This window comes from Salmo salar, chromosome 09 (genome assembly GCF_965601325.2).
Source record: "Salmo salar chromosome 09, fSalSal1, whole genome shotgun sequence".
Classification (NCBI taxonomy): domain Eukaryota; kingdom Metazoa; phylum Chordata; class Actinopteri; order Salmoniformes; family Salmonidae; genus Salmo; species Salmo salar.
The window spans coordinates 129,329,459-129,346,659 of record NC_138299.1 but is presented as its reverse complement, the minus strand read 5'-3'; the positions used below and the strand labels follow the sequence as shown (position 1 = coordinate 129,346,659).

The 17,201-nt window shown below is 41.8% G+C and overlaps 1 protein-coding gene across 1 annotated transcript; it reads right to left on the bottom strand.

Moving 5' to 3' along the window:
- Nucleotides 1–5,638: 5,638 nt before the first annotated feature.
- Nucleotides 5,639–15,904, bottom strand: LOC106612541 (A disintegrin and metalloproteinase with thrombospondin motifs 8). The gene is made up of 9 exons (XM_014213774.3): nucleotides 14,819–15,904; nucleotides 13,972–14,211; nucleotides 13,016–13,148; nucleotides 10,908–11,075; nucleotides 9,517–9,809; nucleotides 8,713–8,899; nucleotides 8,376–8,548; nucleotides 8,070–8,245; nucleotides 5,639–7,879 (listed from the first exon to the last, which is right to left on the bottom strand). The coding sequence occupies exons 1-9, from the start codon at nucleotides 15,572–15,574 to the stop codon at nucleotides 7,147–7,149; spliced, it is 2,859 nt and encodes a 952-aa protein (XP_014069249.1). The 5' UTR covers nucleotides 15,575–15,904; the 3' UTR covers nucleotides 5,639–7,146.
- Between the last annotated feature and the right edge of the window lie 1,297 nt (nucleotides 15,905–17,201).

Below are 17,201 nucleotides of genomic sequence, written 5' to 3'. Positions count from 1 at the left end.
TTCCCACCACTCTCTCAATGTGTTCTGCCCAGGTCAATCTAGTGTCAAAGTACACCCCGAGGAACCTGAAGGCCCCCACCCTCTCCAAGTTTCTCCCATATAACCTCAAGCATACCTCCTCTCCCACCTTCCTCCTGGTAAAGAACACTGTCTGAGTTTTCTCTACAGAGAACCTGAATCTCCACATTAATGCCCACTGCTCTACCTCATCAATTGCTTCCTGTACCTTCCTGACTATGTATAGCACATTGCCTCCCCTCCTCCATAAGGCCCCATCATCTGCAAATAACGACTTTCCAATAGCCGGCTGTACCGGAGAGTAAGCATCATTGATCATGATTGAGAACAACAGAGGACTAATCACTCTCCCCTGTGGTGTACTACTGCTTCACTTCCTGTGTGCTGCCTCCTGAAATACATTCTTCTTATTCGATGATGTTTAACAGAGGTCGGCATCGGCAGCCAATAAATGTTGCATTACCGCCAACTACTGGACTGGAGTACAACTCCCTTTTACTTTGCTTGAAAAAAATATATATGTATTTTTTTAAATTAACAAATACCCTACCATCTAACACTACACTCACAATTAAAAATAACACCACCCTACACCACTATTTAAATCTATTTAGTACTACCTCAGGCCAACAACCTGAAAGGATGGGACACCACAACTTAACATACCCTGTAACTCTTCTGATGTCAAGTCTCGCACACCCAAATACCTCTCTGCAGCTGCCACCACAACCTCAATTTTCTGCGACTTACGTTCCATCTCTGCAGTACAGTTGATAACCATAAATGCTATAAAATCCAATCTTACTGAAACATATATCACTTGTTCACCTAGCACTCTGTACAGGTACATATCTACTACTCACAACACTCCTCTCAGGATCCCTCCCCCGTGACCCATCTTCCTCTACTTTCTTCACTGCCTCAGCATTTGACAACTTCTGCACTACTCTAAACCTGGAAATCTCAACCTGCCTCTCTCCACAGGACATTTCTGATCCCCAGCCCCATGGGCACCCTTACAATTAACACATACCCCTACTTTCCCCAATGCTACACATTCCTTTGTCTCATGCCCTTATGCACACTTCTCACACCTAGGAACCTCCCTCCTACACACTGCTACCACATGCCCATAATCTTGACACCTGTAATTTAAGTAGTAATGAGTGACAAATTGTGACGTTTCACTACTGATGAACACTACATATTTCCTACTCAAATCACTACAAAATTATTCCTTAATGACCACTGTGTAACCCACATTCTCTATTGAATTACTACACAATGCCTACACATTACTGCTGTATTCCTACTCAATCCCGATTGAATTACTATTGCTATCTGTGTGTGCAGTGTTGTGCCACTGCGGATCACCACTGAACTGCTTCTGATCCTTTTTCATTTCCTACTACAGTGTATTTGGAAAGTATTCAGACCCCTTGACTTTTTCCACATTTTGTTACGTTACAGCCTTATTCTAAGGACATGATTTGGAAAGGCACACACCTGTCTATATAAGGTCCCACAATTTACAGTGCATGTCAGAGCAAAACAATTCCTCAGCCTTGAAGGTCCCCAAGAACAGTAGCCTCCATCATTCTTAAATGGAAGAAGTTTGGAACCACCAAGACTCTTTCTAGAGCTGGCCGCCGGGCCAAACTGAGCAATCGAGGGAGAAGGACCTTGGTCAGGGAGGTGACCAAGAACCCGATGGTCACTCTGACAGAGCTCCAGAGTTCCTCTGTGGAGATGGGAGAACCTTCCAGAAGGACAACCATCTCTGCAGCACTCCACCAATCAGGCCTTTATGGTAGAGAGGCCAGGCGGAAGCCACTCCTCAGAAAAAGTCACATAACAGTCTGCTTGGAGTTTGCCAAAAGGCACCTAAGGACTCTCAGACCTTGAGAAACAAGATTCCCTGGTTTGATGAAACCAAGATTCAACTATTTGGCCTGAATTCCGAGCGTCACGTCTGGAGGAAACCAGATACCATCCCTACGGTGAAGCATGGTGGTGGCAGCATCATCATGTGGGAATGTTTTTCAGCGGCAGGGACTCGGAGGCTACTCAGGATCGAGGGAAAGATGAACAGAGCAAAGTACAGAGAGATCCTTGATGAAAACCTGCTCCAGAGCGTTCAGGACCTCAGACTGGGGTGAAGGTTCACCTTCCAACAGGACAACGACCCTAAGCACACATCCAAGACAATGCAATAGTGGCTTCAGGACAAGTCTCTGAATGTCCTTGAGTGGCCCAGCCAGAACCCTGACTTGAACCCGATCGAACATCTCTGGAGAGACGTGAAAATAGCTGTCCAGCAACGCTTCCCATCTAACCTGACAGAGCTTGAGAGGATCTACAGAGAAGAATGGGAGAAACTTCCCAAATACAGGTGTGCCAAGCTTGTAGCGTCATGCCCAGGAAGACTCGAGGCTGTAATCGCTGCCAAAGGTGCTTCAACAAAGTACTGAGTAAAGGGTCTGAATACTTACGTAAATGTGATATTTCAGTTTGTTTTTCTTTATACATTTGCTCGATTTCTAAAAACCTGTTTTTGCTTTGTCATTATGGGGTATTGTGTGTAGATTGACGAGGGAAAAAAATATTTTATACATTTTGGAGTAAAGCTGTAAAGGAACAAAATGTGGAAAAGTCAAGGGATCTGAATGCTTTCCGAATCCACTGTAAGCCCTTTTGTATTAATATTGAAAAATGACACATTTATTACTTTTTGCCTAATAAAAATGTACTATTGACGTCTTATTTTACTACTGTGTCACCACAAGACTAGTGTACATGTTATTTCCTCAAGTTTCTAACTTTAGTTACATAATCAAACCATAAATAATATGCTTATAAACTTAATTTACATTTGTATATTTTATCAAATTAATTACATGTTTATACATTTTTATTAATCCCTTTGTATTTGTATTTGTATTTATTATGGATCCCCATTAGCTGCTGCCAAGGTAGCAGCTACTCTTCCTGTGGTCCAGCAAAACTAAGGCAGTTTATACAATTATAAAAAATATTACAGTGCCATGCAAAAGTATTCACCCCCTTGGCATTCTTCCTATTTTGTTGCATTTACAACCTGTAATTTAAATAGATTTTTATTTCGATTTCATGTAATGGACATACACAAAATAGTCCAAATTGGTGAAGTGAAATGAAAAAAATTACTACTACTTACAAAACATTCAAAAACTGAAAAGTGGTTCGTGCATGTGTATTCACCCCCTTTGCTATGAAGCTCCTAAATAAGATCTGGTGCAACCAATTACCTTCAGAAGTCACATAATTAGTTAAATAAAGTCCACCTGTGTGCAATCTAAGTGTCACATGATCTGTCACATGATCTCAGTATATATACACATCTGTTCTGAAAGGCCCCCCGAGTTTTCAACATCACTAAGCAAGGGGCACCACCAAGCAAGTGGCACCATGAAGACCAAGGAGCTCTCCAAACAGGTCAGGGACAAAGTTGTGGAGAAGTACAGATCAGGGTTGAGTTATAAAAAAAAAATCTAAAGCTTTGAACATCCCACAGAGCACCATTAAATCCATTATTAAAAAATGGAAAGAATATGGCACCACAACAAACCTGCCAAGAGAGGGCCGCCCACCAAAACTCACAGACCAGGCAAGAAGGGCATTAATCAGAGAGGCAACAAAGAGACCAAAGATAACCCTGAAGGAGCTGCAAAGCTCCACAGCGGAGATTGACAGTTCTTTTGTGTTTCTTCCATTTGCGAATAATCGCACTAACTGTTGTCACCTTCTCACCAAGCTGCTTGGCGATGGTCTTGTAGCCCATTCCAGCCTTGTGTAGGTCTACAATCTTGTCCCTGACATCCTTGGAGAGCTCTTTGGTCTTGGCCATGGTGGAGAGTTTGGAATCTGATTGATTGATTGCTTCTGTGGACAGGTGTCTTTTATACAGGTAACAAGCTGAGATTAGGAGCACTCCCTTTAAGAATGTGCTCCTAATCTCAGCTCGTTACCTGTATAAAAGACACCTGGGAGCCAGAATTTTTTTCTGATTGAGAGGGGGTCAAATACTTATTTCCCTCATTAAAATGCAAATCAATTTATAACATTTTTGACATGCATTTTTCTGGATTTTTTTGTTGTTATTCTGTCTCTCACTGTTCAAATAAACCTACCATTAAAATTATAGACTGATCATTTCTTTGTCAGTGGGCAAACGTTCAATATCAGCAGGGGATCAAATACTTTTTGATGTAGTAAAAAGTTATATAAACAGCTAAATAACAGCATAAAACGTGTTCATAAAACATAAAGGATAGTTAAACATACAGCACAAGGGCTATGAAAGACTGCATGATGAAGGATGGAAGATGATTACATACGGGATTGTCAAACGTTATCTAGGTAACAACAACCAACTACTTCTGGATTTGTCTTCTTCTGTGGTCTTGAGCACAGAAATCCACGAGCTGCAAAACTTTAAAATGAAATAAAAATACAATTATACCTGCACACTGAATCCCTGGTGAAGTGAAAATAATTAAAATAATTGAATAATGAAGTAAGCTTTATGCGACATCTATTTGAGTGAGAACCCAATACACCTCTTTGTTTGGGTAATTTTTCTCTGCCACACATATTTTAACTTGCCGATCGCCGCCCGTGTTGCCGCCAGAGTTTTCAAGATTTTTCATAAACTGTAGGGGGCTTCGCCAGGGTTTGCAGCTCCCTGCGTGTAAGGCCCATAACACATAGTCCAACTGGGACTTGAACACGGATCTCTGTCAGTCTAACACCTTAACCGTAACACCAAGAGGTCCAAACCCGTTGACGAGGTTGTTTTGTAGTCTATGCCACTAGTAACACTCGTTTTCTTAGCCTATCATATTATGTAGCCAACCCACTGGGCACAAACGTCAATTCAACATCTATTTCATGTTGGTTCAATGTAATTTCATTGAAATGACGTGGAAACAACATTGATTCAACCAGTGTGTGCCCAGCGGGAAGCCTACTGGCATCGAGTTGAATTGCCCTAAGAATGCATGAGCAGAATCCATGAGCTGTGCCCCAAAAGACTTTGTTTGGAAATGACAATGGGAAAAAAATATGAATTTGATTTGTCATGTATCCAAAGAAATTAGCTATAATTTCTGCAGGCACAGCTGCAGGTTCATCTCTGAATATGTTATTGTTATACTGTGGTCAAGAGTCTGCACACACAGTTCTGGACCATTCAATTGGATGATACTGAAGATAGCCTCTGAATTCTTTTGTTTGGATGAGGATCATGCTGTCAAAAAGCTCCTTTCATATAGGCTACGGTACCTCTAAAAGCTAACTGATCAACTATTTGCATGTAATACAATAAGCCCATAAATGCTAACCAGAAGAACAGAAATTATGGACCAAGGATAATTTAAAACACACTTCCATTGTCTGATGTGTATGTCCATCTAATAGGAAGATTGAACAATGTGTGTAGTGTGCACATATTTGTATTTTTGTTCTCTGTGTTTAAACCAGAAGACTGCAGTGGAAGGAGAAGCAGACCCGTTGTAGGCCAAACATAGCTAAAGTGGGTCTTTAACTTTACAAAACGGGTAACAAAAGATACAACTCAATGTTTACTGCATATAGTAAAATGTGATGTATTTTTCCATTTTATTGTAGAAATAAATCTCAAAGACAGCAGCATTTGAAAATGTTATAATTTCATGTTTTAAATAGCTTTAAAAGGAAGCTACAATAATAATATAGTATGGTCCTTCACTGAAGGTATATCATATTTTGCCTTTTTTGTTTTATGACATACAAACTGGAATGAGAAATCAAACATATACAGACATCTGACAAACAATAGAGTACTCTTCCCATTATGAATAATATATATTTTTTAAATCAACTATGAAATTATTACAAACAAAGGACTTGTTCTTTATACAAAGTATTTTTGATGCACCATAATATACCATTTCACACATCATGTGTTTATATTGAATTTGGCTGTACTTACAATTCTCTGTAGCCATATAATTCCTTTAAAACACTACATAAAATGTACAGAACAGAGAAAAAAATCCCCTGTTACACTGATTTTCCTCAGATCAGATTCCTGACCATGGTCTGCTAAACTAAATTTTACACAAAGAAAGTGTACACTCAAACTCTGTTATTTTTTTTAGGAACACTAAAATGTCTGGTTCATTCTTACTATTAATTATGCTGGTTGCTTTTTTGTTACAAAGTATATTCTTCAATTTAATGTCTGTCAATGTCTAATCTCAAAAACCCAAAACTAAAAACTAAAATGTTGCGTAATTGCATCAGATTATGTTACGTAGTCTGCCCACGAGAGATTAGTCAATGGCAGACCTAATCCCCTGTATCATTTGAATGATTATGGGTGAACTTACATATTCATCTTTAAGCATATCAGTCCCACAAATCATTAATCAATAATAAGATAGCAGATAGAGTTTGACACATTTTTTACAGGCAGTAAACACAATCTCACATTTAGAAAAATACTTATTTTTCCCAAGGAAATTAAACAAAAGAGCAAACCACAAGCAAGGTATTTTACAAAGTTTTCCATCTTGTCCACCTAATCAAATGTTTTACACAAACCCTTTTTACTCAAATATAATACGCACTGTAAGTCGTTGTCTTGCAATGATAATGTCACATGTTATGGTACGAATAGTATGCCTTTAGACCAACTTTATTAGCCCAGTTCATTTATTGGCTCTGAGTCTCTGACTGTATAGTTCTGGGTTATATGCTGGAAAATTGAGGTATATTTAACCGCAATGGTGTTTGTCAGTAGGTTTTATGCAAAGTAATTGCTTTTAGGAGAGAATAATATTTTGCACACAGTACCTTTGTCTATTTTAACAAAACAACACATGTACATCCTGAGGTAGCTAGATCTCTATTGGTTCAAACTTCTCTAGTGGTTGTAAAACATCAAGTCACAGGCCAGTGTCCTATGACTTGTCCGGGTTAGTTAGTGCACTCTTCATTTCCAAACTAGGGTTTCCCTGCTTTTCTCTAAAGCACGGTCGGGTCGGGGTGGTTAAGAATCCACTACAATACCCCTCCCAAAGTTATCTCTGTCTTCATGTCTCCTCGCTAGCACTCTTGGTAAACACACTCTCCCGACACTGGCGCAGGTTGCTTGTTAGCGTCACACTTCTCCGACTCGACAGTCTTGCCGGTGTAGTCTATACAGACAACACTGCGTCGGCGTTCCCCCTGGCCACAAGTTCGTGAACAGGACGACCAAGGCCCCATTTGCCAAATGGGGCATGGCAGATCAGCACAGGGTCTTATATCTGTGGGTTTCAGGTCCTTATCGCAAGTATTGGAATGGAAACCAGCGTTGTCTCTGCATTCAACGTTCCGTCGGGACCACCCGGAGCTGCAACTCTTGGAGCACTCTGACCATTTGCCCAAATGCCACTGGGGCACACCGAAAGCCTGGATCATATGCAACGAAGCCTTTTTCTCTTTGGATTTAGTGAAAGACACATCTTTGGGGATAAAGAATGTGTATTTGACCTTGGGTGGAAATGCCTCCCCAGCAGTGGCCAGCAACTGGATTGTGACAGCCTCCCTCAATTGTCTGAAGCTCTGGATTCTCTCCAAGGTGGTGGACGAGCCACTGTACTTCAGCACAGCCCCGAGAACAGGAATATCCTGCTCCACTGTGGACACAGAGAAGTTACCATTCAATATGTAGCCACCGCTCTCTCGCTTGATCGCCAGGTAGTTTCCATCGTGTGTGATGTTTCTATGGCTGCGCTGTTTGATGTCAATATTGGTAGCCCCGACAGGAATGGTCACAATGTCGCTATATCCATAACTGAAAGAAAAAAGCAAATGTCTCATTACAGCTGTAATCACATCAGCAGCACAAAAGACAATCAACCAATAATGCTTTCTAAATATGACTGTTATTTAGTCTGGATCATTATAAGACGATAATAGCTAAGACATTAGGGTCATAAATGCTTGTTACCATAATTGCAATTGGAATATTTAGGTGTACTCACGTGGCTTTGTTGTATGAACCAGTGATCTTCCTGCAACTGAGGCCATTCCCACCACACAAGCCACACTTGTCAAGCCTCTTGTTTGAACCGATCTCTTGGTCACAGCCCGCCTTGACACATTGGCCTTGTACACAGACAGACGTAGTGTCAGGACCACATGTCGTGCCGTCGACAACCTATGGACCACACATTCAAACTTAAGGTCTTAATTTACTTAACACTGTGATCCACCAAACAGTGAAGGCAAGCTGTAAAATATGTATTTACAGTGGCCAACATTCTACAGATGATTTTTAGTGAACGTACCTTGGCTTCAAAGACTTTGAATTCACTGCTGCCTTTGGCCCGGCAGAAGAGTTTACATCTGTCCCGGGGCGACACACCAGCGTACTTTGGAATCCATTGCTTCATGTTCCCCAGAATGTCCAGATAGTTGAAGCTGTTGTACTTCTCACACTGCTCCTCTCTAAAACTCTTCCCTAAGGTTGGAGAAAATGACAAAGGGAAAATAATTATCCATCAATCTAATATCAAAGCAGAGACATTTATTGAAAAATCTAGGTTAAAAACACCACTATAGCTCACCACTATATAAATGAAGGGAAATTCTGTAGTGCAAATGCCTAGACAAAATATGGCTCACCATCATTTTCCTCACACATCTGGGTGTTGCAGGACTGGTACTGGACTCTCTGGCCCTCGCAGTACTTGCCGCTGTTCTGGGGCACGGGATCTGTGCACTCCCTGTAGGAGAACTCCACACCCCCTCCACATGTCCTAGAGCACTGTTGCCATGGTCCCCAAGCACCCCAGCCGCCATCCACAACCACCTGTGGTAAAGTCAAAACGAAACAGAGTGAGTACTGAGGGCCATGATAACATCAGCCGTCCAACCCAACCACAGTCTAGGCTGAGGCGTCTCTTGGCATGCCATGACTTGGGTAAATCTGTCCGTCAGTGTGGCACGCTTCTGCTGTCTCCCACATTCCTGTTCTATGTGTCACCACTTGCAGAACCCGTGGCGCACTTGGCAAGACTAAAGTGTGTGTGTGTGTGTGTGTGTGTGTGTGTGTGTGTGTGTGTGTGTGTGTGTGTGTGTGTGTGTGTGTGTGTGTGTGTGTGTGTGTGTGTGTGTGTGTGTGTGTGTGTGTGTGTGTGTGCATGTAGGTGTGTTTTCACAAGCTTTTACTAGTGGGTGAGAAAAAAGTATATTAACTGCCAGCATGTCAATTTATAAATCGAGTTTATTGACACATGCTACAGAGCTTGTACTCTCAAAAGTACGGTCTTCCTTACAAAGCAGGAAGGAAATACTCTATCACAGAGAAATTAATCCACATATAGTAACTAACAAGGCATTCTGAGACAGAGTTTTTGTCAAAATGCAATACTACAAGACCAAATATAGATCTTTTTCTCCCCTTTTCTGAGAAAAACTAGGGCTTACCTTTGGCTGCATGACCTCGTGGGCTGCCATGCATGCACCGTGCAGACAGCTCCTGTTGGTGGCGCACGTGGTGCCATCCGCCCAGTGAAGGCTGCCATTATTGGTGGTGCAGTGGGGCTTGCCCTCCTCCCGGCACCACAGCTGGCTGCAGACATCACTGTCAGAGGTGTTGGGGCAGTGCACAAACTCCTCCCCAAACATCTGCTGACACTGGCGGTTGAGGCTGTATGTGGTGCCTGGGAGTTCACTGGGTAACGGTAAGATGCTCTCCGGTGGATCCAAGAGGCAGTCGCCTGTGATTGAACACACGAGAGTTCTGTTTTCAAAAAATCAACAGGTTGTAAAATGTGGAGACTTGACAGTGACAGAAGCTGACTTTGTTGGAGTCTTCACACAATCACATTCTGGACAGTTGGTGAAGCTTCTCAAACCCATGATCTCTTATTTGGATAAATATTCAATGAGCTTTAGTGTGATGTTGTTCTTGACCTGGTGATCGGACCACATTCTTAGCCACATACACTCTCTTTGGAATCACTGACTAACTGATAAAGAACATATTATTTGCTCGTAACAGATGTTACTTTTGGCTCGTGAGAACCGAAACCTTCTCTGTATGTATGACTCAGAGGAAAGAAAGGTCTTGATTAAATGTTACAAAATAATATGAATCTCTTCAAATAACAAACACAATGCCATTCACACCCAATTTCAGATATAAGTAGTAACCACAAACAATCTGGCAGCCAATCTGTAATTTCCTTAGGATGTCTTCAATTTATCTCCATTTTGAGATTTATTAGTGCAAATTTTTGTGAGTCTTTTGCATAAGAGCAAAACTGCGGTGAGAAACTACAGGTGGAGTTAACATTGTGAACACGTGTGAAGCCTGCAGGTATAATGCTTTATAACTTGTTATAAGCATTATGAGCCTTTGGAATGGCTTACAATAAGTAACTTCTCCTGGAAGTATTTATTGTCGTTGTCAGAGGCCATCATTTCTTTAAGAGGGTAGATATTATAAAAGAAAATACAGAAGTAAAAACTGGGCCCTCATAACATAGTGGTTTAAACTAGAAGGCTCTAGTAAAAACAGACCTAGAAGGCTTTTTAAAAAATGTATCTACCAGCAACTGCTGAGTTTTCAAAAAATGTATGTGATTTCATTCAGGTCCAGCCTACTGACCTCAACACACAGTATTCATATGTTGTGATATACATGCAGTAGAATAAAACAAGTACAATAGTTGTAAAAACGTTATTGTAATATCAAATCATTTAAAAGCTTTTAATAAAAATAAACACTAACACTTTCCTCATAGAAAGTGTTACCAAATATGTTTTCTTTGCCTACATCTGAGTTGTCAGTGTTGTTTATCAGCATGACATACCGTGTCCGTTGTCAAAGAACTCTGTGATGTAGAGAGCGCTGCAAGGGGACCAGGGGAAATTCTTGTTGAGGTGAATGAACAGAGGGGCCATCATGTGATGGCCGCCCAGATTCCCAAACATCCTCTCGCAATTCTTGGAGTCGTCGTGTGGCATACTCAGCACGTGACCTAAAGCAGAACAATACCATTCAAATTCAATTAATATACTGCTCAAAAAAATAAAGGGAACACTTAAACAACACATCCTAGATCTGAATGAAAGAAATAATTTTATTAAATACTTTTTTCTTTACATAGTTGAATGTGCTGACAACAAAATCACACAAAAATAATCAATGGAAATCCAATTTATCAACCCATGGAGGTCTGGATTTGGAGTCACACTCAAAATTAAAGTGGAAAACCACACTACAGGCTGATTCAACTTTGATGTAATGTCCTTAAAACAAGTCAAAATGAGGCTCAGTAGTGTGTGTGGCCTCCACGTGCCTGTATGACCTCCCTACAACGCCTGGGCATGCTCCTGATGAGGTGGCGGATGGTCTCCTGAGGGATCTCCTCCTAGACCTGGACGAAAGCATCCGCCAACTCCTGGACAGTCTGTGGTGCAACGTGGCGTTGGTGGATGGAGCGAGACATGATGTCCCAGATGTGCTCAATTGGATTCAGGTCTGGGGAACGGGCGGGCCAGTCCATAGCATCAATGCCTTCCTCTTGCAGGAACTGCTGACACACTCCAGCCACATGAGGTCTAGCATTGTCTTGCATTAGGAGGAACCCAGGGCCAACCGCACCAGCATATGGTCTCACAAGGGGTCTGAGGATCTCATCTCGGTACCTAATGGCAGTCAGGCTACCTCTGGCGAGCACATGGAGGGCTGTGCGGCCCCCCAAAGAAATGCCACCCCACACCATGACTGACCCACCGCCAAACCGGTCATGCTGGAGGATGTTGCAGGCAGCAGAACGTTCTCCACGGCGTCTCCAGACTCTGTCACGTCTGTCACGTGCTCAGTGTGAACCTGCTTTCATCTGTGAAGAGCACAGGGCGCCAGTGGCGAATTTGCCAATCTTGGTGTTCTCTGGCAAATGCCAAACGTCCTGCACGGTGTTGGGCTGTAAGCACAACCCCCACCTGTGGACGTCGGGCCCTCATACCACCCTCAGGGAGTCTGTTTCTGACCGTTTGAGCAGACACATGCACATTTGTGGCCTGCTGGAGGTCATTTTGCAGGGCTCTGGCAGTGCTCCTCCTGCTCCTCCTTGCACAAAGGCGGAGGTAGCGGTCCTGCTGCTGGGTTGTTGCCCTCCTACGGCCTCCTCCACGTCTCCTGATGTACTGGCCTGTCTCCTGGTAGCGCCTCCATGCTCTGGACACTACGCTGACAGACACAGCAAACCTTCTTGCCACAGCTCGCATTGATGTGCCATCCTGGATGAGCTGCACTACCTGAGCCACTTGTGTGGGTTGTAGACTCCGTCTCATGCTACCACTAGAGTGAAAGCACTGCCAGCATTCAAAAGTGACCAAAACATCAGCCAGGAAGCATAGGAACTGAGAAGTGGTCTGTGGTCCCCACCTGCAGAACCACTCCTTTATTGGGGGTGTCTTGCTAATTGCCTATAATTTCCACCTGTTGTCTATTCCATTTGCACAACAGCATGTGAAATGTATTGTCAATCAGTGTTGCTTCCTAAGTGGACAGTTTGATTTCACAGAAGTGTGATTGACTTGGAGTTACATTGTGTTGTTTAAGTGTTCCCTTTATTTTTTTGAGCAGTGTACTATTTAAGGTATGCTATGGAAGTAAAGTTGCTAATAGTTTACATCTACTTTAGTCTTGGGGGTTGACTGTATGGTTCATATCAAGTTCGTATCTCATTAAACCACACAGTTATTAGTTGTAAGCTAACACACTTTTGCATAAGCTTTCGGCTCATGGGTGTGCCCCTTCCTGTCCAAATGAAGTTATTTGTGGACAATATTTCTGTACATTTAGCAGACCCTTTTTGACAAGAGGACAAATGTATGTAGACCTATAGTATCTTTATATATGGTCAATATAGAAGTTTGAGAAAGTTAAAATTGTTTAATGCACAAGTCATACCAAGTTCATGGGCAGCAGTGAAAGCTGCTTGAAGTCCATTGTCCTCAATGACAGAGCAACTCCTTTTTGGATCGCACGCAGTTCCCACATCAGCAACCCCTAGGGTGTCACAACTCTGATGTCCACAAATATCCTGGAAGACAGACAGCAGCTGTTTCAAACAGTGAATCTTTAGACAGCATTTCTATTTGTCCCTGCTTGTTTTTTTTCTCTTTTCACTTGAGAGCTAATGCCAAAAAAAAATTGTTTGTCAATGTTTCCACCATAAAATGAAGCAAATAAATATTCCTGGCAGACAGAAGCAGATCTATGATGTGGGGAAATGAATGGTGTGGTATTAGATATATATTTCAATGACATGCCTCAACATTTTCCCTTCACATGTCAGGCTCGCTTTCTGTGACTGAGATAAATGTTTCCTGGGGCCTATGACCCAAACCACAAGACATAACCATACATGATTCAAAGGACATCTGGACTCAAGAGTGACATGCTGAATTCAACTCAGCATGTGTACACCTTGTTTTGCAGAAGCATAGCTCACTGGAGCAGCATTTGTGCAAACTACTTCCAATTTAAGTCTCAAGTTTTGGGGTTTCTCTTATGGAGAGGCATGTGGCACACATTCTTCGGCAGGTCAAATTCAGGGCAGCAACATTACACCCATACTCTGGCCGTTTTAGGGATGTCATCATCACTCAAGGCTGATTTGTAGCAATTCTAAAAATAGCTCATAGGAGAGCATTCTGCCCTATATGTTTTGAAGCTCATCCGATCTGATTCAGCCAATTGTATTTCATTAGAGGATACATAATCAAATATATCACTGTTTGCTTACATTATTTAATTAACTCTCCAAACCATATGGTAACATCGTTATGGAATAAGGGGTTATGGAGATCCTGTGACATTGATGTAATGTGTGACAGTATACATATGGGGCAGGCAGTGTTCACCTCTCGGGTGAAAAGTAGAGCAGTGTCGTAGTGCTCAGGATGCCTCTGGCTGGCCGGGTTGAACTGTTGTTGCCAGGCACAGAAATTGCGCAGTGCGACTCCCCCGTTATTGGAGAGTGACGGTCCAACCTCCTCGTCTTCCACCACCACCATCTTCACCACCACCATGTGGACAGAGTTCTTGATACTGGGATGTTTGTAAAGCTGGGCTGCCATAGAGACCAAGGTCAGGATATAATGCTGGAGCAAGGGAGGACAACCGGCATTAGGGAGGTTTACAAGGCAACACTGGTGGTGATGATTTAGGCTAAAACTGGAGGGAAAAAACTAAGTGAGTGAAATAACGAAGTAAACACACACATATGTTTTCCCCCCGTTTAAAAAAAAAATAGGAAGTATCTTTAAAAATGTCTAATGCTCATTCTCTTTATCACTTGCATGACCCCAACATTGTTTAATGGTGATGATTTAGTAGCTAAGTCATAATGAATGTGGAACGAAATTACTGCCAAAGCATAATTCTCCCGCCTGACCTTATCAGAGGTTTCCCAGTCCCGTCATTACTCTCTATGCACTCTTCCTTTTAAAATGATCTCATTACTCCAACTTAGTTTACGTCATGCAGATCAGCTAATCAGCAAGTGTGGAGAGCATAGTCTGGCATGACAGTACAGATCAAAAACATTGTTTCTGCACCCAAAATATAGGCTATAATTATTTTCAATTGAAACAGAAATGAGTTTTTCCATAAAACATTTTGGCTGTGGGTGTTTTCGCATTGGGGGTTGGATTAAATGCAATAAAATAAATGTGTCAACATAGGCTATATTAATCGAATATATCCTACCTTTATCTCATCTCCATAGAAATGTGTCATGGACGCGTCTGCAACCACCAGCGTCTCAATAAATCGTGGTGCTGATACAAAGCGTTTCCCTCGTAATTGTCTCTCAGGATCTTTTTCCCCATGAATAAAACTGTCCTTGTCAGCTTTTACACGACTCTTCTCACTCAGTTGACCAAATACAGTTTGAGTGTCATGTGGTGCTTCTGTGGGTGTCGTCCTTTTGATAAAATGTAACTGTTCAGTGGACCTCTCCCTTCTCCCTGAGCCGAGCACTTTGGGCTCAATGAAATACTCATCCCCGTCTGTAACAAACGATCCAAGGATGCCATAACAGAGACTGACCGCAACAACAGAATCTTGGTTGGAGTCCACAGTCCCCGAGTAAAAACAGCTCCTCAAATCTCTTTCCGTCTCCTCAGTCTTGTTTATCAAGTTATGAAAGTCCGGTTCAGTCTCAGAAGTTTGTCTGCCATGGGCACCTGAGGCGCTGCGTAAAGTGTGGAGATCGTTTGCTTTGATGCGTTGAATTGTCATTGTAGTAGATAAGAAACTGTTATCCGGGCTTAAATTCAAAGTGAAATCTCGGCCAAAGGCACTGAGTCTAAATCTCGGCTGTTCTTCACTTCGTTTCCAAAAACGACCACTGCTTCTTCCATTTAACCTGACAGGTACAATTTCCTCAGAATCAAACAATTTAGAAAGTGATTTGTCGATTACGCACAGGACTAGTAAAACGAAACACCTATTTGAACACATATTCTGCAATGGAAATTGCACAAAAAATGTTTAAAACAAAAACAACCTTTCAACCAAAATTCCGGACCAAGCCCATACGCAGCTGTACACGTCAATTGATAATGTCTGTAGTCGGTAGAAAATCTCGAGTCACTTAACTATTTTTTTGTCTTAGGGACCTCACAACAAAAATATTTTTTCATCAGTATAATGTGACAAAAACCCACTGCTGTATAGTCAGTCTGTGTCGATAATGTTTGATATTTTTAGTTTAATTGTGTGATCTTCATGCTATTATAGCGGAGCTAAAATACTGTTCTACCACTCGGCAGCACCACTGAATACTAGGAGTAGCGGAGGTATTTATACTTTCTTGTATACCACTCGTTGCCTCAAATTCTCCTCCCACTCGTACCTCATGAGAAACTCTTGGATAAAACGGATCCAATGAGAAGAGACCGACACTCCCCCCTTCTGAAATAGCTGCAGTTTGACAACCCTGTAACTAACATTAACTCGGCATAGACCTACAGTACAGGACGCTGCAACCTGGATACCCATATTATAATATAAGGGCTCGGTCAGTTATTTTAAACTTTGAGTGACTGCCAGTGCAGTGGCCCCCAAGCGACTCCCATAAGTAGGCTATAGCATACCCACCACGACCATGGTCCTCATCAGTCGAATAAATCAATGATAAAGAGATGTCATGGAACACATTAGAGAATTATGTTTAAGAGATAAGACTCTTATCTTGCGCATCTCTGGTCATTCCCCCGCGTAAAGGGAATCTCATTATTTTGTCATCCAATACTACCACCTTGTGGATGAAAAGCTTCCACAGTACCTTATCTAAATATTTTTTGTTTTACCTTTCTTAACTAGGCAAGTCAGTTAAGAACAAATTCTTATTTTCAATGACGGCCTAGGAACACTGGGTTAACTGCCTTGTTCAGGGGCAGAACGACAGATTTTTACCTTGTCAGCTCGGGGTTCCGATATTGCAACCTTGCGGTTACTAGTCCAACGTTCTAACGTTCTAGGCTACCCTTACCTAAACTAACCTACTTTTTATACAGCGCTAACACGTGTCCTTTTTGCCCTTCATCACAAGAGAGCAAAACATGTCATATTAATGTAACCAATGAACGCTGATATTACTTGGGGGTCTTATTAGCTTCGAAGTGGCATTGGCAAAAAATGACACATGTTAGCGCTATATAAAAGTAGGTTATTTTAGGTAAGGTTCTGAGTAAACATTTCAACCACAAGGTGGTAGTATTGGATTACAAAATAATTAGATGCCCTTTACGCGCGGGAATGACCAGAGATGCGCACTCTACTGCAGGCGCAACAGGTGTTGTTATTTTTTAAACTATAGCCTAGAACCGGTTAGACATTGTTGGAAATATTATTAGGCTATTTCTCAATATTTCTTGGGTGTATTTGCATTACGCATGGAGTTTGAACTGTTAGGTCATTAAGCCTAGTTACCTTGTACGATAATTCGTTTGTATAAGATTATAGCTTAATCAATCGATTAGTTATGCCGGATTAAGTCATATTAGTTTCACCTGAATCTATAACTAACACTGTACAATTGGCACTGTACCAAAAGGGTTACTTTAGTAGGCTACTTTGTGGTTGG

What these genes read in the sequence shown, in the direction of transcription:
- LOC106612541 (XM_014213774.3), bottom strand. Translation starts at nt 15,574, where the DNA reads ATGTGTTCAAATAGGTGTTTCGTTTTACTAGTCCTGTGCGTAATCGAC. An exon ending in CTCTACTTTTCACCCGAGAG is followed by an intron (nt 13,149 to 13,971) that starts GTGAACACTGCC and finishes TCTGTCTTCCAG; the next exon opens with GATATTTGTGGACATCAGAG. An exon ending in GTTCTTTGACAACGGACACG is followed by an intron (nt 9,810 to 10,907) that starts GTATGTCATGCT and finishes GTTCAATCACAG; the next exon opens with GCGACTGCCTCTTGGATCCA.